General features: G+C 41.3%; 1 protein-coding gene across 5 annotated transcripts in view; it reads right to left on the bottom strand.

Moving 5' to 3' along the window:
* RASGRF2 (Ras protein specific guanine nucleotide releasing factor 2) overlaps window positions 1–25,430 on the bottom strand; it is a 287,549-nt gene that overhangs the window by 45,688 nt on the left and 216,431 nt on the right. For all 5 annotated transcript variants that reach the window (XM_049866653.1, XM_049866663.1, XM_049866673.1 and 2 more), the window contains exon 18: window positions 12,221–12,327. In XM_049866653.1, the coding sequence (XP_049722610.1) occupies window positions 12,221–12,327 (107 nt within the window). The remainder of the gene's footprint in view (window positions 1–12,220; window positions 12,328–25,430) is intronic.

The following is a 25,430-nucleotide window of genomic DNA, read 5'->3' as shown; positions in this document are numbered from 1 at the left end:
CCTATAAAAGTTACACTTTATTTTCCCTGCCCTGATCCATAAGAGGGGAAAAGATTGATAAAGAAAGCTGATAGGTAAACTGTATACCATTCCTTCCCCCACAGAAAAGATATGCTCAAGTTATAGACGCAGGATATTAGTAGAATCTTTGACGCCATCTGAGGAGAAACTATATGCAAAGAAATTGGGAGACACAGACTGGTGATATCTGAGAGTGAACTGGGAGGAGAGAAACACAAAGAAAAGGGCAACAGTGGGGCAAAACCTTAGGGCCGGAAATAAGCGGTCAATGAACACATATCAAGTTGGCTCCTTAAAGCCCTGTTGTTAGTTGCCTTTGAGTCTATTATGGCTCACGGCAACTCCACGTGTGCAGAGGAGAACTGCTCCATAGGGTATTCAAGGCTACGACCTTTAGAAAGCAGATCACCAGGTCTGTCTTGCGAGGTGCCTCTGGGTGAGTATGAAGCCCCAGCCTTTCAGCTAGTAGTTGAGCGTTTAACCATTTGTACCACCTCGGGACTCCTCTTGGAGCCCCTAAGGCAGCATTAAAGTGATGGAGGGGCACTGGTTCCAGGTCTTCCTGAACAAGAACTGGGTGATAATTATTCCAGAAAAGGGCCTGTCCTTCCATTCCCCTCTCTGAGGACTCGGCAGTGTGCCATGGTCTCCTGAAATGCCTCTGAGGTCCAGAGACAGAATATGAGAGTGGGGAATGCAAATCATAAAACGTAAGGGCTCCCCACGGCGCTTATATCAGGAAACTCAGATAGACAAGAAGCTGTGGATGTATATAAAATCCCATGTGGTGCTTCTCTATGTTCTCTCTGACAATGAAATCCATCCATAAAAGGTTAAAGAATCCACTAGTTCTACAGGGAAACCTAAATTCTGTCTTGGCAACTAATGGAAATTGAAAATTAGTTCCATTTAAGACACTAGCTTCCTAAATGCTTCCTTCTAGTTTACACTGCCTTAAATGAGTCCTGTTGTAAATGTCTCACCAAGTGTTTTTCTTTTTTTTTAAGAAAAGCACAGAAAGCTTAACGAGAGTTTAAAGAATAACAATAAAAAAAAAAATAGGGATCTATAAAATATAAGAAAAAACTTTAGTAAGTATTTAAAGAAGTAGGTTTTTGTTTTGTTTTGTTTTGTTTTTTAATTTGGCTGTTTGTTTGCCTGGACGAGATTTAAAAAAAATAAGTTAGAGAATGAAAATCTATCTTCAAGATTAAAAAAAATCCGTATTCATCAGATAATACTTTCTTCCATTTTATATTTTCCAGAGCATTTTGACAAATAATTCATGTGCGTCTAAAAATCCCATACAGATAATTTTGCCTATTTTACAAATGAGGCAGACAGCAAGTTAACACTGGAATGCAGGCAAGAATTTAGGTTTCCCAATTTCTTTCCTCACTTTAGTTCTTTTTTGACCCAGGAATCTCTGAAGAGCTAAAGTGAAACGTGATGCCTACGGCAATCTGTTCTGGGGGAAGGAGACGGGGAAAATGTCAGTAAAATACTACAGCAGGATAAAGTGCTATAGTGATGAAAATACGTATCAGTCCATGTGTCCATGAAGTCAGGAGGAGCCAAAAGGACCTCAGGTTGCGGGACTAATTACATTAAATGGATCATTCTCTGTTTCATTTTGGCCATCTTCAAGGGAAGGGTGAGTTTGTGAACCAATACTGGTTTACCCTAGCGGATGTTTGTGATCTCTTATCTTAGATATACAGAGGTTAACAGGAAGTAGTATGGACGATAAGAAATAAACAGGCAGTGATTAATAAGGATGAAATGAACATAAAAAATATATAACCCATTGGTTATTTTTGGATTTGGTGATTTTATAAAACCACTCACAAGTTTGAAAAAGTAGGTGACTGATTTGCCATTAAGAAATGCTTCATAGCTGTTGGCATCTCACATTGAGGTTAAATTTTATCTTCTTGTTCATGGTATTCCCCATCAGCTCTGACTGGGAGGGGACAGGACCAGTAAAAATCAAATCAATTGCTGTTGAGTCGATTCCGACTCATGGTAATCCCATGTGTGTCAGGGTAGAACTGTGCTCCACAGGGTTTTCAATGGCTGATTTTTTTGGAAGTAGATTGCTTGGCCTTTCTTCCAAGGTGCCTCTGGGTGGACTTGAACCACCAACTTTTTGGCTAGCAGCCGAGTGCATTCACCATTTGCACCACTACAGGCCTAGTAGCCATTAGCTATTTGAGGTCCCCAAGCAAGGGGCAGCATCATAATCCATCCATCAGGGTAGGATGTCTGGGGTCTTGAGGCCTCAAGAACAGCCAGGGTTTCCTAACCTGTCACCATCTCCAACTGCCAGCAGCCCGGTGGAGGCTGCCTGGGAGTCTTCTGATCACCGTCAGAATGTGAGAGGCAGCAGGGTGGTTATCAAAAGGAACGGCACGCTGTGCCCCACATCAGCCTTCAGCAAATACAAATCTTTTGTTTAAGCATCACAAATTAGACTCTGGGACAAAAGTAGCTTTTCTAAGTAAAGATTTAGAAACAGCACCTAAGGGAGGAAAAACACAGGCAGTGTTAAAATATGACTTTCTCACTATTTTTAACCAGAAGTGGATTTTTACATTTTATATTTTGAGCAGTCTGTGTCCCAAGAGTTGGCCGGTGAGACAGAAAGGCTGAGATTGGGGGGTAAGACTATATAAAAGCCGTGCAACCGAAGTGCATGGGTGGGAGTCCTGATTCTGCCACTTGCTATCTGTGCAACCTTGGACAAACAATTTAATCTCTCTGGGCTTCTATTTCCCTATCTGTAAAGCAAGGATAAAACAGTATCTACCTTCTCTCCTTCAAAAGGCTTGGGTGAGGGATAAGTGAATTAATATCTGAAAACTGCTTAAAATAGTGCCTGATCCATGGTACATATTTTTAAAGTGCATTAAAAAAAAAACTGGGAATGTATCATTCAGAGTACAGAAACCAGCTTCTAAGTGGGGTGTTAGGTTCTCAAGTTGCCCGTAAAAACCAGGTGACCCCTATCATAAGTAAAACAAGATAATACCTCAGGCTGGCTGGCAGATGATTTCTATGGAATACAGTGGTTCCTCCTCCTAGCTCAGGGTGCTGGTGACACATCTTCCCTGGAAGTGGACATCTGGAATCCCCTCATGCAGCTCTGGTTAAGACTTGGGGCAGGGGTAATGTAAAGTCCTGAGCATCTTCGGAAAAGTGGGGATAAGAAATGCTCACACACCTCACACACAGCAGAGGGTGCTGCAGCCCAGAGAGGCATTCTTGCTCCTGCAAAGAGCTCAAAGATCAGACATCCATGAGGTGGAGGCTGCCTACCAAGTAGAAAGTTCAGGATGGTACAGGACCTTGTGGCCACTGGTAGGAGCCGGTATGGAAAAGGAGATGGCTGAGCCTGAGAATAAGAGGGAGCTGGGAAGCAGTCCAAGAGCTGTCAGGAGAGGTGACAGGAGCTGTTAGTTCACTAACTGGTTGTTTCTTACACATTTCATTCTCCCGCCCACAGCACAAGTCTGTACTGTGCTCATCCTGGCCCAACCTCCGTTTCAGATGTGGAACAAAGAATAAATCTAAACATGGTGCTTGAATTCAACACTGAATTTTGTATTTTACTAAGCAGAGCCAAAAAAAAAAAAAAGAGTGCCCCATGTCTTTTGTCAAAACATGGAATAGATGAATTGCATAATCTCTCATTTTAGGACAACCAGATCCCTGAGAGCCATTGCACCAGCACCAATCATCCACCTCAATTAGGACATGTTCCCTCATCACTGCTGACCTGGGACTGCAGACCCAAAGCCCAAACTCTGTGGGGAAAAGGGATACTCATGGGCGGCTGCTAGGAAGACAGCTATCATCTGCTCTGAGATTTGTAACCCTAGTACCAAGTTATATAAAGGCGTTACTTTTCTCTACACAAACCTGAAATAGGTGCGTCCCTCTTCAGCACACTTATTGCTGGAGCTGGAGCTGGGACCACCCCATCAGGCTCCAGTTCCAAAGGAATGAGGGACTGCAGTAGAAAGGAAGGAATACTGAGCTAGGTGTCAATGCACTGGGTTGGGTTCTCTGTGTACTTTGGAGTTACCTAGAACTGTGCTGTTCAACACTGTAGCCATTAGTTACATGTGCCTATTTAATTAAAATTAAATAATATTAAGAATCTACTTTCTCAGCCACTTTTCAGTGCTTAATTAGCCACATGTGACTAGAGGCTGCTGTATTGGACCCTGCAGATATACAACATTTCTACCATCACAAAAAGTTCAATGGCCAGCGCTGACAGAGCTTCTCGGGGACTTTACTGCCTCACTGGCCAAATGGAGTAATAATCTTTTGTCTGCCTGAAGGCCAGCAATTAGACCAGATACCATCTCCACAAGGCTAGCTCTACAAGGGCAGCCATCTGCGATGTTTTGAGCATCTAACTACGACAGTTATTCTATGTGTGTTACCTCATGTAATCCTCACAATCACTAGATGGAATAGTGGTATTGTCCCCATTTTTACAGATGGAGAAATGGAGGTATGGAGGGGCTAAATAGCTTGCTTAGCCACACAACTAAAAAATAGCAGAGGAGGGATTTCAGTCCACAACACTCTGACTCTGAAACCTGTTAGAATAGCCTCATCACTTTTCCAACTGACATCCAAAGTCCCCTCCAGCTCTGAGATACACTGGGCTTGAATTCAGCTCCTACAATAATTCTTGGAGTCATTGCAAAAACTTTGACCTTCATCTGCTATGAGTTACAACAGATCTATGTGGTTGTTAGAGCTGCTAGTTCTTGTCTTATACCCAAAAGACAGTTAACTGTTGGTTGTGTTTAAGAAGTGTCATGGAATATATGTTTTAACAAAAGGACTAATGGGGACTCGTGTGTGTGTGTTTATAGGAGAAAGGATATATTAAACCCTCTTATAATAGGAATAAAAAGTATATGTATGTAAAAAGTATTATAAACGATGTTAAAGTAAAAGAAACAGAAGGTTAAAATATTACTTTTAATATTGTATTCTTTAGATGAAGTATGCAATATTAAAAATATACAAAAAAGCATGTAAACTGAAATATAAACTCAAGAGTTCTTCAGTATCAGCTAAATATGTATCTCTTTGCTCACCATAGAAACCCTGGTAGTGTAGAGGTTAAGTGCTACGGCTGCTAACCAAAGGGTTGGCAGTTCGAATCTGCCAGGCGCTCCTTGGAAACTCTATGGGGCAGTTCTACTCTGTCCTATAGGGTCACTATGAGTTGGAATCGACTCAATGGCACTGGGTTTGGTTTTTTTTTTTTTTGGTTTGCTCACCATAAAATGAATGTAAGAGGACTGAAATGAGTTAAAATACAGTAGCTGAGTTATTTTGATATATTCTGTGAAACTGCTCTCTCAAAGCAACCTAGACTTCCTGTATCATGAACAGTGATGAAACCATCAAGCAGCTTCACTATTCCTCACCAGTCCCATTAAGTCACTCTATAGGCGCCCCTTCCTCATTCTGCACGTAGTTTTGGGCAAGCACCAACATCTTCCAGTATCTTTTAGTTACCAAGTCCAATTTCATTGAGCAAATGTCCAGTCCAATATACTAGTCAAAACAATAGGTCTATCCAAAATCACAGGTCTCCCTTGTGCCCTGGCTCAGCCTGCTTCAAGCCTGGATGCCTGCACAGGAAGCCCCTTCTCCCTCCACCATCCCCACTCGCTATTGCTTCTGATCCTACAGGAGCAGATCCGGGAAATGAGCTCGGTCTGATGTGGTGCTGCAAGTGAACCTGTCCCTGGTTCCCTCTGGATGTGGCAGGTGGACAGTGGTTAGCTCATCATCCTGTGGGGGACGTTGAGAGAATTTCTGGAGACCTCTTTGCTGGAGGCTTAAGCCAGCTCCTTGACTCAGTCAATGTCTTGTCCCCTCAGCCCCCTGCCCCCAGGCCCTGGGTTACCAATGGCCCACTTCACCCAGACTCTATCTGGGTTGCATTGCCCCCCAGGCAGTCCTCTTGGGCAGCATCCAAGGCAACCACGACTGGATTCCACATGGTGCATCTGGTTCACGGGAACATTTATGAACACAGCTCATTCCCAATGCATCCACCTCTCTCTTTTGGCCCCAGGCAAGCACCTTTCACCTTTACACAGCACAGGCTAACTGGGTAGTTTCATTGCAGCTTCTCTCATCTGGCTGGAGGTAAGAGGAAAGCATCTCCTTCCGTTCCCAATGGTGGTAGGGAACTTACACTGACAACTCTTCCCAGAAATCACCCTCTAGCTGAGCTCTTCTGCCTCAGCCTCTCATAGGTGCGTGGTGATGACTGCTGCCAGGGCTGGTTTCACAAGCTCTTAGCTCATTTACTTTGGTGGCCTAGCAACTCCCTAAGACCTACTGTCCCTTCCCCCCTGCCTTTGCTTCTCTGCCTGAAGGTTTCAAACAATCAGAATAATTGGATTTAACAGTCTGACACACAAGTAATTACATTTGTTTTTTTTTTTTTACAATGACTACTGTTGTTGGTTGCCAATAAGTTGCCTCCAACTCATGGCAGCCCTATGTATAACAAAACAAAACATTGTCTGACCCTGTACCACCTTCATGATCATTGGCATGTTTGAGTCCATTGTTATGGCTATTGTGTCAATGCATCTCATTGAGGGTGTCCTTTGTTTTCACTGACCCTCTACTTTACCAACCATGATGTCCTTTTCCTGCTACTGATCTTTTTTGATGATGGGTCAAGTGAGTCAAAGTCTTCCCATCCTTGCTTCTAATGAGTATTCTGGTTGTGTTTCTTCTAAGATTGATTTGTTAGTTCTTTTGGCAGCCCATGGTATATTCAATTCTTTGCCAACACTACAGTGTGAAAGCATCAATTCTTCCATCTCCCATTTTCATTATCCAACTTCTGCATGCATACGAGGCAATTGAAAAGACCAGGCTTGGGTCATATGCACTTTAGTCACTAAAGTGACATCTTTACTTTTTAAAACTTTAAAGAAGTTTTTTTTTCAGTAGATTTGCTAGAATGACTGTGGGTGGGTATCTTTTCCCAATGACTGGAAGCTCTGTGAGGTCAGAGACCACCTGCAACTGCACACTCACACACACTGTCGGCACACTCCTATGCTCAGTTCTTGTAGTGAATGAATGAAGGAGGTGAGAGGATGGAAAAAAAAGTAGCAACAATCCCTCCATAAGTCCTTGAGGAAGCAGACTTTTATGTAACTAGGCCATTTTTGTCTGATTTCATGCTTTTTAAAACATGCCTCTAGACTGCAATTAAGGAAAATGTATAATCATTTCATACTCAGCCACCTGTCATTCAAAGAGTGTCCTGAGTGTGATGAAGCTGTGGACTCAGCTGCAGGCTTCTGAATCCCTGCCATTCTACAGTCTATAAAATTCCTCAAATAAGTGGACAGAGCGTCTGTTCAGAACTGTTTGGTCAAAAAGGCAATTCAAGAAAACCAAAATTGCCATAGATTATATACATAAGGCCTACGATAAAGACTCAAGCACAGATCTGGATTGTCCAAAGCCAGCCTCGGGGCCCCTGGCCTGCTTGTCTGCCCACAGAAGACAAGTGATCACAGAAGCATCTGGTTAAAAACTCTGCAACCCTGGCCCCTGCAGAGAGCCCTGGAATTGCGCAAATGGCAGTAAGAACTGACAGCAGGAGACAGTGGAGAAGTGCGTGGACACCTAATGCAAAACACTTCCTGTACTCAGATTCTCCACAGACATAGCTCTGATTTCTGGCCCCCCCCCCTTTTTTTTTTAGTGGTTAGTGCCTGTCATGGCTGACTCTGGAAACTTTACAGGCTAGGAGATGACTCCGGAGAGAAGGGACAGCAGCATCATGAATATGTAAACGCAATTCACAGCTACTTACTGAGCATCCATCCCGTGCCAGCTCTACAGGACTATGTGAAAAGAAAGTCAAAGAGGAAAGAGACAAGCTCTGTCTGCAAGGAGCTTACAGGCTAGTTGTGGGGAGATAAACGTTCATCTCTCCTGTATTTTAGCTGGAACTGATTTAGTCACGCAATTCTTTGCTGTAGTATATGCCTTTCACGGCTTCATACACTTTATACCACTTTTCGTTTTCACCACATCCTTGAGGGGGGTAGAGCAGAGATGGTTGTTCTCATTTTAGGTGAGGAAACTAACACCCAGAGAGGCTAAGTGACTGGCTCAGGGACCCACAGGAGATACAGTGGCAGAGCTGAATAAGAACACAGATCCCTTGACTCTGGGCTGCTGCTCCTTCTACTAATCCATAGTCAAGGCATATGAGAGAAATCTAACTTGACCTTGTGGCTTCACTTTCAATATAAAAGGCAACAAATGAGTGAGAAAGCTTAACAAATGCAGACAAACTAGATCAGAATGCATATAGATGCAGATTTTTAGAATAATAATAATCTGGCTTCACTTAATACTAAAGAAAAGGCTAGAAAGTTCCAAGAGAAGAAATAATATTCTAGCACCACATGGGGGATGCAACAAATGAGAAATAAATACATATCTAATACTTTGTGGTAGACTTGGTTCCCTAGATTGTCTGGGAACAAATCTATATCTTAGTACTTCAGTGTAGCTTTTCTGTTCTCTATAAATTGAAGTAGTGTCCCTGGGGAGTTTAGCATATGAAGAAAAATGCAACTGATACCATGACTGGCCATATTTCTGAAATGAGTACAACTACAACTTCCTACTCATTTTTTTTAAAAGCTAGTGATTCAAAACAATCCGGTTGCCACGATAACGTTACACTCCTTCTTAAATGGACTCAACTGGTATAGACTCAATCAGATCACTAAAAATCATCTTGTCCAAACCCTTTATTTTATGATGGGAAAGCCAAGGGCAAGAAAGGTGAGAGTTAGTTGACAGCCTGATTTATAGCTCAGTTTTTTGGACGAATGGTCCTATTATATAGCTAAAGGTTGCCTTTAGAAGAGTATAGACCTTTAGACAAACTTGGATAAAGGTACCAAGATGGGTTGTTATCCTTTCTTTAAGAGCCATAGCCTTCAGCTTGCTTAGAGTCCACGAAGCCAGGGGCCACACTCACATCTCAGCTGAATTGAAACAGCTTGTGAGAGGTGTGGCTGGCCTCATAGGTCTCTCCGTATTGTCCAAAATGACCTCCAGATCCATGAGCCAAAACCAGCTCTGACGATTTGAGCTGTTTGCCAACTCATTACCAAAACCTGCTTGAACTGCCTACTATGGAGGCAAATGACTACCAAGAACAATACAGTAAAGAGAAAGAAGTGAAATCTCGACACTCAAGCCAGCAAACAATGTCCTAAAACAGTTGTCAATCAGCAGAACTGTAACAGAAATGTCCTGCACGTCATGTACAGAAAGGATAACTGAGAACTCGCTGGGATCACAGAGGTGACCAGATGTGCACAAGATGAGGTTACACCAGGGCGATCAGAAACCAACTGCAGATCCCCAAATCCACTCACACATGTAGGGAGGGTAAGAAAAGACAAATGAGTTAGTGATAAGAAACCCCCTTTGGCACATCAGTAAACTAAACAGCCAGGCCTGTATTTTAGGTGGAGTTCTGGTGGCGCAGTGGTTAAGAGCCTGGCTGATAACCAAAAGGTCAGGGATCTACCAGCGGCTCCTTGGAAACCCTACGGGGTAGTTCAACTCTGTCCTACAGGGTCGCTATGAGTTGGAACTGACTTGATGGCAATTTTTTAAAAAATATTTTATATAATAATCTTGCCAAAAGACTGAATGCCTGAGTAATTTATACCACTCACACATATGCCTGACATAGAGAGTCTGAGAAGCTGGGATTCCCAGTGTGGCCCCTCCAGCTAGAATTAAAGACAGAAATTCCCTCTGAAGTAACTTAGGCTGCGAAGTATCTGAAATTTTCAAACAAAAGCTAACACTTGTACGCTTTCTGGACTAGAACTAATGACCACCAAGACACAGTCTGATTAAAGAGTCTTTTGGTTTTGCATGTAACCCTTTTCTATCCCAATGGCTTGTTATTCAATGTAATGTTGTCCATATAAAACCAAAAAAACTGCATGGTATAATTCAGCTATTAAATCAGATGATAAATCTTACTGGAAATCTCTTTATTATAAGAGATTCAGTACACCAATCCCTCCGCATCTATGAATTTTTATTACCAGAAATAAAATAATCCCAGCATGTTGTAATTTGCTGCGTGGTACTTTTGTAGCTACTATGAGAGTTATTTGTGAATTGTGAGGGATTCCTGCTTGAGATAATTAGAAAAAGAGGGTACTGGGGATTTAGAAAGTATAAATAAGGCTTGTAGGAAAAGAAAGGTTAGAGGGTTTTTTGAGAGAAGACTTGGAAGGGGCAGGGGAGAGCTGAGGCCAAGTCAATCTAAACCTTGACTCTGAACTGGTGACTATATGAGTCTTGGCATGAACTTGTGGTGGGCCAAGCAGAGAGCGGGAAAGAGAACTGAGCTGCACCTGCTCAGCCTTGTCGGTTCAAGCTACTCTACATCTCTGAGGCCACCTTGGGCCCCAGGAATTAGGAGCCAAGACTCTGAGTCATAAAAACAGAAAGCAATGTGATTGATGATCAGACAGGAGAGAAAAGCTCATTATCATGTTGTATCTGCAATGAGGCAAAATGAATTTACAAGCATCTCACTCAAGTTATGGAGATGAGAGACTAGACATTTCCAATGAGATAAGAATGATCTGAGTCATACAGGATCCATTTCTATCTCTTTAAAATGTGTAAAATAGAATTTTTATGTCCTTTATTTAGTGCGCTATTTTTTAATTGTTTTTATTTGAATGAATATTTAAGAACTTTGATGGGCTTACTTGTGGTAATGCCCAAATCCTACTTTTCCTAATCAGTAAATTCTTCTCTCACAGGGATTTGGGGAGCCTAACCCCAATGGTGATCCTATTGGATGGACTGTTGTGACCACAGAACCATGAGACAGGCCAATGACAGTCTCATGAATGAAGTGAGACCTGTGGACTCTTTGCCTTTTTCTCCTATAATGTTTGATGTTTGTTAGCTAACTCACATCTTACTCATTTCACATGCTCTGATCTGAACCATGCAGGGCCCCCTTCTCTCTCCAATTCTCTCCTTGCAGAGGTGCTAGGCAGCCACGGGTCCAGGAGGGCCTGCCCATTGTTTGGCAGTGGGTAAGAAAAGCACTAAGGTCTTGCTTTATTTTGCAAAATGGGAATCTATTTTATAAACTTACACTGAAAATACGCAAATAGATAACAAATGGCTGTTTTATCAGCATGACACAACTTAAGAGTAGTAGGAACCAAAAACTCAAAAGGCACGAGGCAAAATTCCTCCTGAGAAAACACTCTCTGACCAAATACCTAATTCCTGGCCCCATAATGCTTACTGCCACGCACACTGCAGTTGTTGGCCCCTGGAGCACAGCTCCACTCACAGAGAAGACCATGTGAACAACCCCAGTGTAGGGGCCCCGCTGTGGAGCTAGTGCCCTCAGGCGGGTACTATCACCACAGTGGGCCTTGGAAGATGTTGTTTAGTTGCTATCCAGTCAACCCCGATTCACGATGATCCCATGTACAAGAGACCCTACGTACAATGTGGCCTGGTCCTGCACCACCTTCATGATAACTGGTATGCTCGAGTCCTTTGTTGCAGCCACTGTGTATTTTGAGTGCCTTTTTTCATCCTAGGGGGCTCAACTTCCGGCACTATACTGCATAATCTGTTGCGATTCATAGGGTTTTCAGTGGCTAATTTTTGGAAGTAGATTGCTAGGCCTTTCTTCCTACTCTGTCTTAGTTTGGAAGCTCCACTGAGACCTGTGCACAATAGGTGAGCCTGCTGGTGTTTGAAATACAGTGGCATAGCTTCCAGCATCATAGAAACATGGAACCCACCACAGTATGATAAACTGACCGGAAGGTGGTGGCTTGGAAGATAAGGAAAGACCTATTTTACCATAATTTGCAGATCTAAAACATACCTCTTTGCTCCCCAAAGCAGTTGATGCTGGTAATACTTGTTTGCTGTGATCAGTATGTCTACTCTCCTATTTCTTCCAGTTCCAGTTTCAAGGTTTCAAACTCTAACTCCAAAGAATCTAGAGGTGTTTTCTATGTGCAACAACTTTAAAAGTTGAATTAAAAAAAAAAAAAATTCTTGTAAGTAATTAACGAGACCACTGAATTACCTGTGCATGCTTTGAGACCCAGTGACGGAGAACATTCAGGACTCGATTGGTGGCTGTCCTACGTATAATGAACTCTTTGTCACACGTTCTTTCAGTGTTGTTAAATCCTTAGGAGGAAAAGAAACATATGCACATTGTAGTTAAAGCCAATCCTAGGAACCTGGAAAAGGTCACTTATTTTAGGACATTAGTTAATAAAACTCACAGATGACACATCTTGGCATAGAAATGCAGGTGGTTTCAGGTTGTGAATTCAGCTTACCTATTATACTCTCTTAGCAGCAAGTTACGGGTGCAATTAAGTGAATAATGTTCACATATTTTTTAAAGGCCACTGCTTAAAGCTAAGCTGGTCTAATGAGACTTCCATTCATGCTCATCTTGTTCTATAATACTAACCCAAGAAGGAGTTTTAACAATGTATTTGAATCTGCATTAGTTTATTCTCTTGCCCCAAAGTGATTATAAAACCAACGGCATTTTCAATATTTGTGGATAGACCGTGAGTCCATACCTTGGCCCACAGATGATATACTTTACTGTACATTCATATAGTGAGACATAGCATTGCATACGATCGAGAGTGGGTTTCACAGCCAGACTGCCTGGGGTCAAATCCCCATTCTCCCACCTGGCATGTCATTTCACCTCACTGGTGACCAGCTTCCTCACATGTATAGTGGGATAATAAGTATACCTACCTAACAGAGTTGTGGGGATTAAAGGAGTTAAGCATTTAAAATGACACCTGGAACAACAGTGAGATCTCAGTATGATTATTATTACTGCAACTCCACATTGGTTCAATGTTTGACTTCTTTGTGTGCCAACCTATGTGTCTATCTTGGCGACCTTTTTACTATCAAGAAACTGTCCTAATACTTTTCCACTTCCCTATTTCAAAATATTTTGTCTTGAGGGGGGGCCAAGATGGCTGACTAGGTAGAAGCTACCTTGGATCCCTGTTGCAACAAAGACTCGGAAAAACAAGTGAATCGATCACATACATGACAATCCATGAACACTGACCATCAAACACAGATCTAAAGAGTTGGCCTGAGTGACAGGTGAGCGAAAAGCTACATCCTGAAGCAGCAACAGCCTCTGGAACCACCATCCAGCACCTCAGCCTTGAGCCCTCGCAGTTCCCTGGTGCTGAGTGGCAGGGCTGATTGCAGCTTGCTGAGGCGGGGCAGGCATGAGACACAGCCCTAATCCCTAGCCCCCTGGGGTACCCTCGGTAGAGACTCAGCTAGCACAAGCAGACTGCACACTGACATGACTAACGAGAGAATGAGCAACCACGGGGAAGCAGGGACTGTTTTTGAAGCCTAGAGCCAGCGTCCCAGTCAGAAAACCTTGGTGCCGGGCTTTGGACTGGGCGCAGGGGACCTGGGCATGGCTTCCTGAGATGGTGCAAACACGGGACGCAGCCCTAGCCCCCTGAAGTGACCTTGGGGGAAGCCCAGCCAGTGCATGCAGGCAGCGCAGTGACGCGGCTGACAGGAGGAGAAGTCACCGGGAGGCAGCAACTGGTTTTGGAGCCGGGAGTGTAGCATCCCAGCCAGGTAACCTTGGCACTGGGCTTTGGACTGGGAGCAGAGGAACTGACCACGGCTTCTGAGACAGCACAAGCACAAGATGGAGGCCTGACCCTCGGGGGCCAGCCAGGTTACATGCCCCTCGGGAGTCTCAAATAAAACAGTCCTCACCAAGCAAAATAAGTAATTTTGTCTATATTCCTGGGTGCTACTCTCTCCTATCTATCTGATCCCTCCCCTCCCTTCCCAGGTGGCTTCATTAACATTTGGAATTGCCTGGGGCAGGGAGTGAAGTGCTCTGTGGCGGGGGGGGGGGGGGGGGAGTTGGTTTTCTTTTTTTTTTTTTGGTCTTTTCCTAACCCATTCTCCTGGACTGAGAGAAGCAGCTACTAAAAACCCAGAACAAAAATCCTTCCCTGACTTCCAGAAATTGGAATAAAAATACAGAACCAGCTCCAGCCAAGCATATGAGATCCACAGTCTTGCACTTTCATCCCTACAGGGAACAAGGTGGCTATTATAATGCAAAGGCAATTCTGATAGTGATCTGACTGTAATTGTTTTAGTGGATTACTGGAAAGACAAGTTTTCCAGGTCTGATATCTCTACCTATTAAACAGAGCCCTCACTGACCCACAACGGGGTACCGAGGGCTGAAGCTCCATCCAAACCACCTAGCCTCCTGCCATAGGGGTCTGAGGATAGTGACACCTACCAGTCTGTAGAGGTACATGCACTGGGTGCCTAAGGTACACCTGCAGAGCCCACCCACCAAAGGGCTTTAGGAATAGAGACACACCTACCTCACTGGCACTTGGGGGAAGCCTGTCAGCATCCTGCTCCCCCGGAGCGTGACCCCCTACTGCTACTACAATCTGGTGCACACAACTATCACCACTACCCCTCTAAGTTAATAGGTGACAGTCTATGCCACACACTTGGTGACCCAAAATCAGATTCTATCAAGAATAGTGAATGGACTCCTAGGCTTATATATCTGGTAACAGCCCAAACCAGCTGGTAATAGGACATAAGTGATTCAAACGCTACAACAATCAAGACAGAGCAATCTAGTAGCCCATCTACGTATATTGAAAGAGAACAAAACAAGATAAGACTCAGTGAGCAAATATAAAATAAATCATTACAATATCTTATAGATGGCTCGGAGACAGCAGTTGATATCAAACCACATAAAGAAGCAGAGCATGATTGCTTCTACAACTCCCCAAACTAAAGAACCAAAATCTTTCCCAAATGAAGATACAATCCTGGAATTGCCAGATGCAGAATATAAAAAAAACTAATTTACAGAATGCATCAAGACATCAGGGATGACCTCAGAAATGAAATAAGGCAATCTACAGAAAAAAGCCAAGGAACACACTGATAAAGCAGTTGAAGAAATCAAAAAGATTATTCAAGAACATAGTGGAAAAATTAATAAGCTGCAAGAATCTATAGAGAGACAGCATTCAGAAATCCAAAAGATTAACAGGAAAATTACAGAATTAGACAACTCAGTAGGAAGTCAGAGGAGCAGAATCGAGCAATTGGAATGCAGAGTGGGGGAGCTGAAGGATAAGGGAATTGACAACAATATAGCTGGAAAAAAAATCAGATAAAAGAATTTTAAAAAATGAAGAAACCCTAAGAATCATGTGGGACTCTATCAAGAAGAATAACTTACATGTGTTTGGAGTTCCAGAACAGGGAGGGATAACAGAAAATACAGAGAGAATAGTTGAAGATCTGTTGGCAGAAAACTTCCCTGACATCATGAAAGATGAAAGGATATCTATCCAAGATACTCATCAAGCCCCATATAAGATTGATCCAAAAAGAAAATCACCAAGACATATTCTCATCAAACTTGCCAAAACCAAAGATAAAGAGAAAATTTTAAAAGCAGCCAGGGAGAAAAGAAAGGTCTCCTACAAAGGGGAATCAATAAGAATAAGTTGAAACTACTCAGCAGAAACCATGCAGGCAAGAAGGCAATGGGATGACATATACAGAGCACTGAAGGAGAAAAACTGCCAGCCAAGGATCATATATCCAGCAAAACTCTCTCTCAAATATGAAGGTGAAATTAAAACATTTACAGATAAACACAAGCTTAGAGAATTTGCAAAAATGAAACCAAAGCTACAAGAATTAAACACTAAAGGAAATTGTTTGGTCAGAAAATCAATAATATCAGATACCAACCCAACACAAGCTCACAGAACAGAACATCCTGATATCAACTCAAATAGGGAAATCACAAAAACAAATTAAGATTAATTTTAAAAAGAAAAAATGCTCAAAACAGGGAATCATTGAAGTCATTACGTAAAAGATCACAATAATCAAAAAGAGGGACTAAAACACAGAAGGCATAGAACTTCCATATGGAGAGGAAAACAAGGCAATATAGGACGATACAAGTTATGTTTTTACTTAGAAAAATAGGGGTAAATATTAAGGTAACCACAAAGAGGTATAACAATTCCATAACTCAAAATAAAAACCAAGAAAAACATAACAACTCAGCAAACATAAATTCAACTACTATGAAAATGAGGAACACACAATTTACAAAGAAAAAGTCTCAGCACAAAAAACTAAGTGGAAAAATGAAATTGTCAACAACACACACAAAAAGGCATCAAAATGACAGCACTAAACACATACTTATCTATAATTATGCTCAATGTAAATGGACTAAATGCACAATAAGGAGACAGAGAGTCTCAGCCTGGATAAAGAAACACGATCCGTCTATATGCTGCCTACAAGAGACACACCTTAGACTTAGAGACACAAACAAACTAAAACTCAAAGGATGGAAAAAAAATATATCAAGCAAACAACAATCAAAAAAGAGCAGGAGTAGCAATATTAATTTCTGACAAAATAGACTTTAAAGTTAAATCCACCACAAAAGATAAAGAAGGACACTGCATAATGATTACAGGGACAATTGGCCAGGAAGATATAACCATACTAAATACTTATGCACCCAATGACAGGGCCACAAGATACATAAAACAAACTTTACCAGAACTAGAAAGTGAGAGAGACAGCTCCACAATAATAGTAGGAGACTTCAACACACCACTTTCAGAGAAGGATAGGACTTCCACTAAGAAGCTCAATAGAGACACGGAAGACCTAACTGCTACAATCAACCGACTTGACCTCATAGACTTATACAGAACACTCCACCCAACTGCTGTAAAGTATACTTTTTTTTTTCTAGTGCACATGCAACATTCTCTAGATCAAATATTAGGTCATAAAACAAACCTTTCCAGAATCCAAAACATCAAAATATTACAAAGCATCTTCTCAGACCACAAGGCCATAAAAGTGGAAATCAATAACAGAAAAATCAGGGAAAAGAAATCAAATACTTGGAAAATGAACAATACCCTGCTCAAAAAAGACTGGGTTATAGAAGACATCAAGGAGGGAATAAAGAAATTCATAGAATGCAACGAGAATGAAAATACTTCCTATCAAAACCTCTGGGACACAGCAAAAGCAGTGCTCAGAGGTCAATTTATATCAATAAATGCACACATACAAAAAGAAGAAAGAGCCAAAATCAGAGAACTGTTCCTACAACTTGAACAAATAGAAAGCGAGCAACAAAAGAATCCATCAGGCACCAGAAGAAAACAAATAATAAAAATTAGAGCTGAACTAAATGAATTAGAGAACAGAAAAACAATTGAAAGAATTAACAAAGCCAAAAGTAGGTTCTCTGAAAAAATTAACAAAGTTGATAAACCATTGGCCAGACTGATTAAAGAAATACAGGAAAGGAAACAAATAACCCGAATAAGAAACAAGATGGGCCATATCACAACAGATCCAACTGAAATTAAAAGAATCATATCAGATTATTACAAAAAATTGTACTCTAACAAATTTGCAAACCTAGAAGAAATGGATGAATTCCTAGAAAAACACTACCTACCTAAACTAACACAATCAGAAGTAGAACAACTAAATAGACCCATAACAAAAAAAGAGATTGAGTAATCAAAAAAACTCCCAACAAAAAAAAGCCCTGGCCCGGATGGCTTCACTGCAGAGTTCTACCAAACTTTCAGAGAAGAGTTAACACCACTACGACTAAAGGTATTTCAAAGCACAGAAAATGATGGAATACTACCTAACTCATTCTATGAAGCCACCATATCCCTGGTACCAAAACCAGGTAAAGACACCACAAAAAAAGAAAATTACAGACCTATATCCCTCATGAACATAGATGCAAAAATCCTCAACAAAATTCTAGCCAATAGAATTCAACAACATATCAAAAAAATAATCCACCACGACCAAGTGGGATTTATACCAGGTATGCAAGGTTGGTTTAATATTAGAAGAACCATTAATGTAATCCACCATACTAATAAAACAAAAGGCAAAAACCACATGATCTTATCAATTGATGCAAAAAAGGCATTTGACAAAGTCCAACACCCATTCATGATAAAAATTCTCAGCAAAATACGAATTGAAGGAAAATTCCTCAACATAATAAAGGGCATCTATACAAAGCCAACAGCCAACATCACTCTAAATGGAGAGAACATGAAAGCATTTCCATTGAGAACGGGAACCAGACAAGGATGCCCTTTATCACCACTCTTATTCAACATTGTGCTAGAAGTCCTAGCCAGAGCAATTAGGCTAGATAAAGAAATAAAGGGCATCCGGATTGGCAAGGAAGAAGTAAAATTATCTCCATTTGCAGATGGCATGATCTTATACACAGAAAACCCTAAGGAATCCTCAAGAAAACTACTGAAACTAATAGAAGAGTTTGGCAGAGTCTCAAGTTACAAGATAAACATACAAAAATCACTTGGATTCCTCTACATCAACAAAAAGAACATCGAAGAGGAAATCACCAAATCAATACCATTCACAGTAGCCCCCAAGAAGATAAAATACTTAGGAATAAATCTTACCAAAGATGTAAAAGACCTATACAAAGAAAACTGTAAAGTACTAGTGCAAGAAACTAAAAAGGACCTACATAAGTGGAAAAACATACCTTGCTCATGGATAGGAAGACTTAACATAATAAAAACGTCTGTTCTACCAGAAGCCATCTATTCATACAATGCACTTCCGATCCAAATTCCAATGACATTTTTTAATGTGATGGAGAAACAAATCACCAACTTCATATGGAAAGGAAAGAAGCCCTGGATAAGTAAAGCATTACTGAAAAAGAAGAAGAAAGTGGGAGGCCTCAATCTACCTGATTTTAGAACCTATTATACAGCCACAGTAGTCAAAACAGCCTGGTACTGGTACAACAACAGGCACATAGACCAATGGAACAGAATTGAGACCCAGATATAAATCCATCCATATATGAGCAGCTGATATTTGACAAAGGCCCAGTGTCAGTTAATTGGGGAAAAGATAGTCTTTTTAACAAATGGTGCTGGCATACCTGGATATCCATTTGCAAAAAAATGGAAGAGGACCCATACCTCACACCATGCACAAAAATTAACTCCAAGTGGATCAAAGACCTAAACATAAAGACTAAAACGATAAAGATCATGGAAGAAAAATAGGGACAACCTTAGGAGCCCTAATACAAGGCATAAACAGAATACAAAACATTACCAAAAATGATGAAGAGAAACCAGATAACTGGGAGCTCCTAAAAATCAAAACACCTATGCTCATCTAAAGACTTCACCAAAAGAGTAAAAAGACCACCTACAGATTGGGAAAAAATTTTCAGCTGTGACATCTCCGACCAGCGCCTGGTCTCTAAAATCTATATGATTCTGTCAAAACTCAACCACAAAAAGACAAACAACCCAATCAAAAATTGGGCAAAGGATATGAACACGCACTTCACTAAAGAAGATATTCAGGCAGCTAACAGATACATGAGAAAATGCTCTCAATCATTAGCCATTAGAGAAATGCAAATTAAAACTACGATGAGATTCCATCTCACTCCAACAAGGCTGGCATTAATCCAAAAAACATAAAATAATAAATGTTGGAGAGGCTGCGGAGAGATTGGAACTCTCATACACTGCTGGTGGGGATGTAAAATGGTACAACCACTTTGGAAATCTATCTGGCGTTTTCTGAAAAAGTTAGAAATAGAACTACCATACAACCCAGAAATCCCACTCCTTGGAATATACCCTAGAGAAATAAGAGCCTTCACACAAACAGATATATGCACACCCATGTTTATTGCAGCTCTGTTTACAATAGCAAAAAGCTGGAAGCAACCAAGGTGTCCATCAATGGATGAATGGTTAAATAAATTGTGGTATATTCACACAATGGAATACTATGCATCGATAAAAAACAGTGACCAATCTGTGAAACATTTCATAACATGGAGGAACCTGGAAGGCATTATGCTGAGTGAAATTAGTCAGTTGCAAAAGGACAAATATTGTATGAGACCACTATTATAAGAACTTCAGAAATAGTTTAAACTGAGAAGAAAACATTCTTTCGTGGTTAGGAGAGGGAGTCGGGGGAAGGGGAGAGGGTTATTTACATATTTGTTAGTACATAAGAACTACTTTAGGTGAAGGGAAGGACAATACTCAATACAGGGAAGGTCAGCTCAACTGGACTGGACCAAAAACAAAGAAGTTTCCTGGATAAACTGAATGCTTCAAAGGTCAGCGGAGCAAGGGTGGGGGTTTGGGGACTATGGCTTAAGGGGACTTCTAAGTCAATTGGCAAAATAAATTCTATTAAGAAAATATTCCGCATCCCACTTTGAAGTGTGGTGTCTGGGGTCTTAAATGCTAACACGCGGCCAACTAAGATGCATCAATTGGTCTCAACCCACCTGGATCAAAGGAGAATGAAGAACACCAAGGTCACACGATAACTATGTGCCCAAGAGACAGAAAGGACCACATGAACTAGAGACTTACATCATCCTGAGACCAGAAGAACTAGATGGTGCCCAGCCACAACCGATGACTGCCCTGACAGGGAGCACAACAGAGAACCCCTGAGGGAGCAGAACAGTGGGATGCAGACCCCAAATTCTCATAAAAAGACCAGACTTAATGGTCTGACTGAGACTAGAGGAATCCCGGCAGTCATGGTCCCCAGACCTTCTGTTGGCCCAGGACAGGAACCATTCCCGAAGACAACTCATCAGACATGGAAGGGACTGGATAATGGGTTGGAGAGATATGCTGATGAAGAGTGAGCTACTTGTATCAGGTGGACACTTGAGACTGTGTTGGCATCTCCTGTCTGCACGGGAGATGGGAGGATAGAGAGGGTTAGAAACTGGAAGAACGGTCACGAAAGGAGAGACTGGAGGGAAGGAGAGGGCTGGCTCATTGGGGGGAGATTAAATGGGAGTATGTAGTAAGGTGTATATAAGTTTATATGTGACAGACTGACTTGATTTGTAAACTTTCACTTAAAGAACAATAAAAATTATAAAAAAAAATTTTGTCTTCCAATCATAATTGATACATCTCCTTTGAAAATTAGTTAAAGCTTCATATAACTTCACCAGCAAATTCTCGTAAGAGTTGTACATACTCACTGAGTCAATTTCCTCATTTCCTACTCTCTCTACATTCTACTCGAAGCTTCTGGCCCATCTCTCTACCAGCACAGCTTCCATTAAGGTCACGAACACAGTCAAGGGACAGACTATAATCTATCCATAAAAAAAAAATAAAAAACAAACCCATTACCATAGAGTCAATTCCAACTCATAGCAAACCTATAGGACAGAGTAAAACTGCCCCCAACGGTTTCCAAGGAGCAGCTGGTATATTCAAACTTATGAACTTTTGGTTAGCAGCCATAGCTCTTAACCACTGTACTAACAGGAAATCTCATTTAAGCCTACCACTTAAATGATCAACCATAAGCAAGTGACTTACACATGTATATTCCCAGATCTCTTCTCTGAGCTCCAGACACATATATCCAGCTGACACTTTCCTCTTTGCTGTTTTTAAAATATCTCAAACTCAATATGGTCAAAGAAAAACTCATGACTTTTCCACCGAAACTTTTCTTCTCCTAGTGTGCCCTATCTCAGTAAAGAACCACCCGCATCCATCTTATTAATATAAGCTGAAGCTTTGTAATTATTCTTGACTCATCTCTCTTCTCCTTCCTGATAATTTTACCTGCAAAATAAATCTCTCTCAAGCGTGTCTACGTCTTTCTATCTACAAAGCCCACACCAGAGATGAGTTACCAGCAACTCTCATCTGGACTACCATAATAACCTCCCAACTGAGTCCACTTTCACTCTTGCCCTCCTCAAATCTGCTCTCCTCATTGCATTCAGAAAGATCTTTTCACAAGGAAAATTAGAATTAGAATGTGTCATTCCTGTGTTTAAAGCCCATCAATGGCTCTTATGATAAATATAAAACTCTTTAACACGGCCTATAAGTTCCTCCATGGTTTGGCCACAAGTGCCCTCCCCAGCGTCTTTTCATTATTTCCTCTACCATCTCACCATCCTTCTTTTAGTCTTTTACCCTCAACCCAGGGCCTTTGCACATGCTGTTCCATGGAACAATTATCACTTCTGTTTTCAACTAGTGAACATCCATTCCTGTTTCATGTTTCAGTTCTCCGAGTGACACCTTCCTGGTCTGAGTTGGACAAATCAGCGTTATATATCTCACAGTACTATGTACATTTCCTTTACAGCACTTACTACACTTGTAATCTTACATTTATTTATGTATCTGATCAATGCTGTGATCTCCATAAAAACACTGATCAGGTATGTTTTTACTGACCCTGGGTACATGCTGGACACAAAATATATTTGCTAAATAAGCAAAAAGAAGCTTGAATGGTAAGAGCTACTTGTTGTTGTGTGCCGTCGAGTGATTCCACCTCACAGGGACCATATATAACAGTAGAATGGTGGGTGTCCTAGGCTTTATGGGAGCAGATAGCCAGGTCTTTGCTCCTGTAGAACTGCTGGTTGGTTTGAACTGTCAACCCTTTGGTTAGCAGCCTAGCACTTAACCACTGTACCACCAGGGCTTCTTCTAGTAAGAGCTTACTAAATATTTATTGAATAAGATAAAAACGTAAGGATGATTGAGTGAATGATTAAATACACAGTCCTCAGAGCTTATGAGTGAGTTAGACCCTTCTCCATACTCTTCCTTAAACGTAGACAGACGTCTTCCACTCACCAGTAGACACTTAAATTTTGTCAGAGGATGGTGATGATGTGCTCTTGGCAGACTAGATATCTTGAAAAGCTTTCTGCTGTTAAAAGCTTTTAAGCTCTGGGTAAAATATAACAAATACCCTTTTAAATGTTTAGCTGAATTCTTAAGAAAGGCCTTTTCCAGGGCCAAACACAGAGGGATCTTAAAACCAGAACCAAGCCTTTGAACTAATACTGTGGCTGCCCTGGGGGAGGCAGGTTGCCATTCTTGGTAACGTAGGATTTGGATTGTAACAGTCATGTGGGTTCAGGAGAAGAGACCTCAGGATCTTCATGGAGTGGGAGCAGGGTTGCTGGAACTGAGACACCCACATAAAGCTGGAACTCTCAAAGAACTACCCCCTCTGTGAAAGAGTACCCTACCCACCCGAGGAGACAATTAAGGAATGTGTCTGCCTCAGCCTGGATCTCAATTGGGGGTAGGGGCAGCAGAGGAAAGCTTCCCTGAGAGTTGATAACCACTGGCCCACCTCATGTAGGTCTGAAGTTCAGATTGAACCACTACCAAGTAGTTGGCCCCTCTAGATGAGACATTAAAATAAAAAGTGCCCAGGGCACTGGGTTTCTGTTAATGGTGGAATAACTAGAATAAGGATCATGGTGATGGTTGTACAACATGACAAATGTAATCAATGTCACCAAATTGTACATGTAAAACTTGTCGAATTGCCAAAAGCTTTGTTATATATGGAAACCCTGGTGGCGTAGTGGTTAAGTGCTACAGCTGCTAACCAAAGGGTCGGCAGTTCAAATCCACCAGGTGCTCCTTGGAAACTCTATAGGGCAGTTCTACTCTATCCTATCAGGTCACTAGGAGTCAGAACCGACTCGATGGCATTGGGTTTGGTTTTGTTATATATATTTTTACCACAATAAAAAAATTTTTTAAATAAGAAGTGGCCCAGGCCAATGATAACCCTAAAACCCCTGACAAAAGCACACTCAATACCTCCCTGGAGGGACACCCACCCAACCTCAAACTGCACAGGATTACCACCCATAAAGCTCCTGAAGAAAAACTCACAATCTAAAATTACAAAACACGCAAGCCATCCACCATGAGCAAGAATCTTGCTCTAACTACAAGTCACTATAAACACAGGGATCAGGAACTCACTGCCATCCTCCACCACTGCCACCACAACCACCAAGAATTCAAGATATTAGAATTACTAGATAGTCCTAGTTTAAACACCTTAAAATTAAGATGTTTAAAAAGACCAATGATATAAAAGTGGGAGTTGACACCATGAGAAAAAAAAACTTATTTTAAAAGTCAGATTTTAAAAAAAACACATAAAACTTCTTGAGATTAATAGAACTATTCTTCCAGTTATTCTTGAAAAAACTGAAATTTAAAACCCAACAAAAGGGTAAACGCAGATTAGACCTATCAGAATAAAGGAAGAGCAGACCGGAAACATAAGAAAAACTGATCTGAGACAACTACTCAAAATGCAGTACAAAGAGCTAATGGGATGAAAAACAGAAAAGTTGGGTTAAAAGAAATAGAGGAAAGGATAAGAATTTTTAACGTAAGTGTCAAAAGAAGAGAAAAAAATCAGAGAGTGGCAATGTATGAAAAGGACTTTCCGGACTTGAAAGACATAAATCTTCAGATTCAGGAAATCACATGAACCCCAAGCAGGATAAATAAGACAAAAGCTACACCTAAACTGTGAAAAGGTAGAACTCCAAGGCAAAGATATCTACAAGAGAGAAAAAATATATTATCTATAACGGAAAAGAGATGAAGAGGATGGGAAAAGCATGGTAAATGGAAGAAGCCGATTAAAAAGCTCAGAAGTCACATTAATCAAATTGGACTTGAGGCCTCAACTGAAGTGGGAGCTAGTGAATAAGAAGTTAGCACTTCACTAAAGTTAGCATTCACTAGCTGGAGGGCCAAAATCAAAAGCTCTTGAGACACTCTCAAAGTGGTATGAGGCAAAAGTTCCCTGCCCCACTGATACAAATAAGCATGCTGTTGCTATGGTTAGGTGCCTTTAAGTTGGTTCCAATTCATAGTGACCCTATGTACAAAAGAATGAAACAATGCCTGGTCCCGTGCCATCCTCACAATCACTGCCATGTTTGAGCCCATTGTTACAGCCACCATGTCAATTCATCTCCGTGAGGGTCTCCCTCTTTTTCGCTAACCTGCTACTTTACCAAGCATGACATCTTTATCCAGGGACTGGTCCCTCCTGATAACATGTTCAAAGTAACATGAGATGAAGTCTCAGCATCTTTGCCTCCAAGGAGCTGCACTTCCTCCGAGACAGATTTGTTCGATCTTCTGGCAGTCCTTATGTCAATATTCTTCACCAACACCACAATTCAAAGGCGTCAATTCTTCTTTGGTCTTCCTTACTCACTGTCCAGATTGTATACACATATGAGGTGACTAAAAATACTATGGTCTGGG

Source organism: Elephas maximus, chromosome 2, assembly GCF_024166365.1.
Source record: "Elephas maximus indicus isolate mEleMax1 chromosome 2, mEleMax1 primary haplotype, whole genome shotgun sequence".
Lineage (NCBI taxonomy): Eukaryota > Metazoa > Chordata > Mammalia > Proboscidea > Elephantidae > Elephas > Elephas maximus.
The sequence above is the reverse complement of the archived record's forward strand: the minus strand, read 5'-3'. Positions and strand labels throughout refer to the sequence as shown.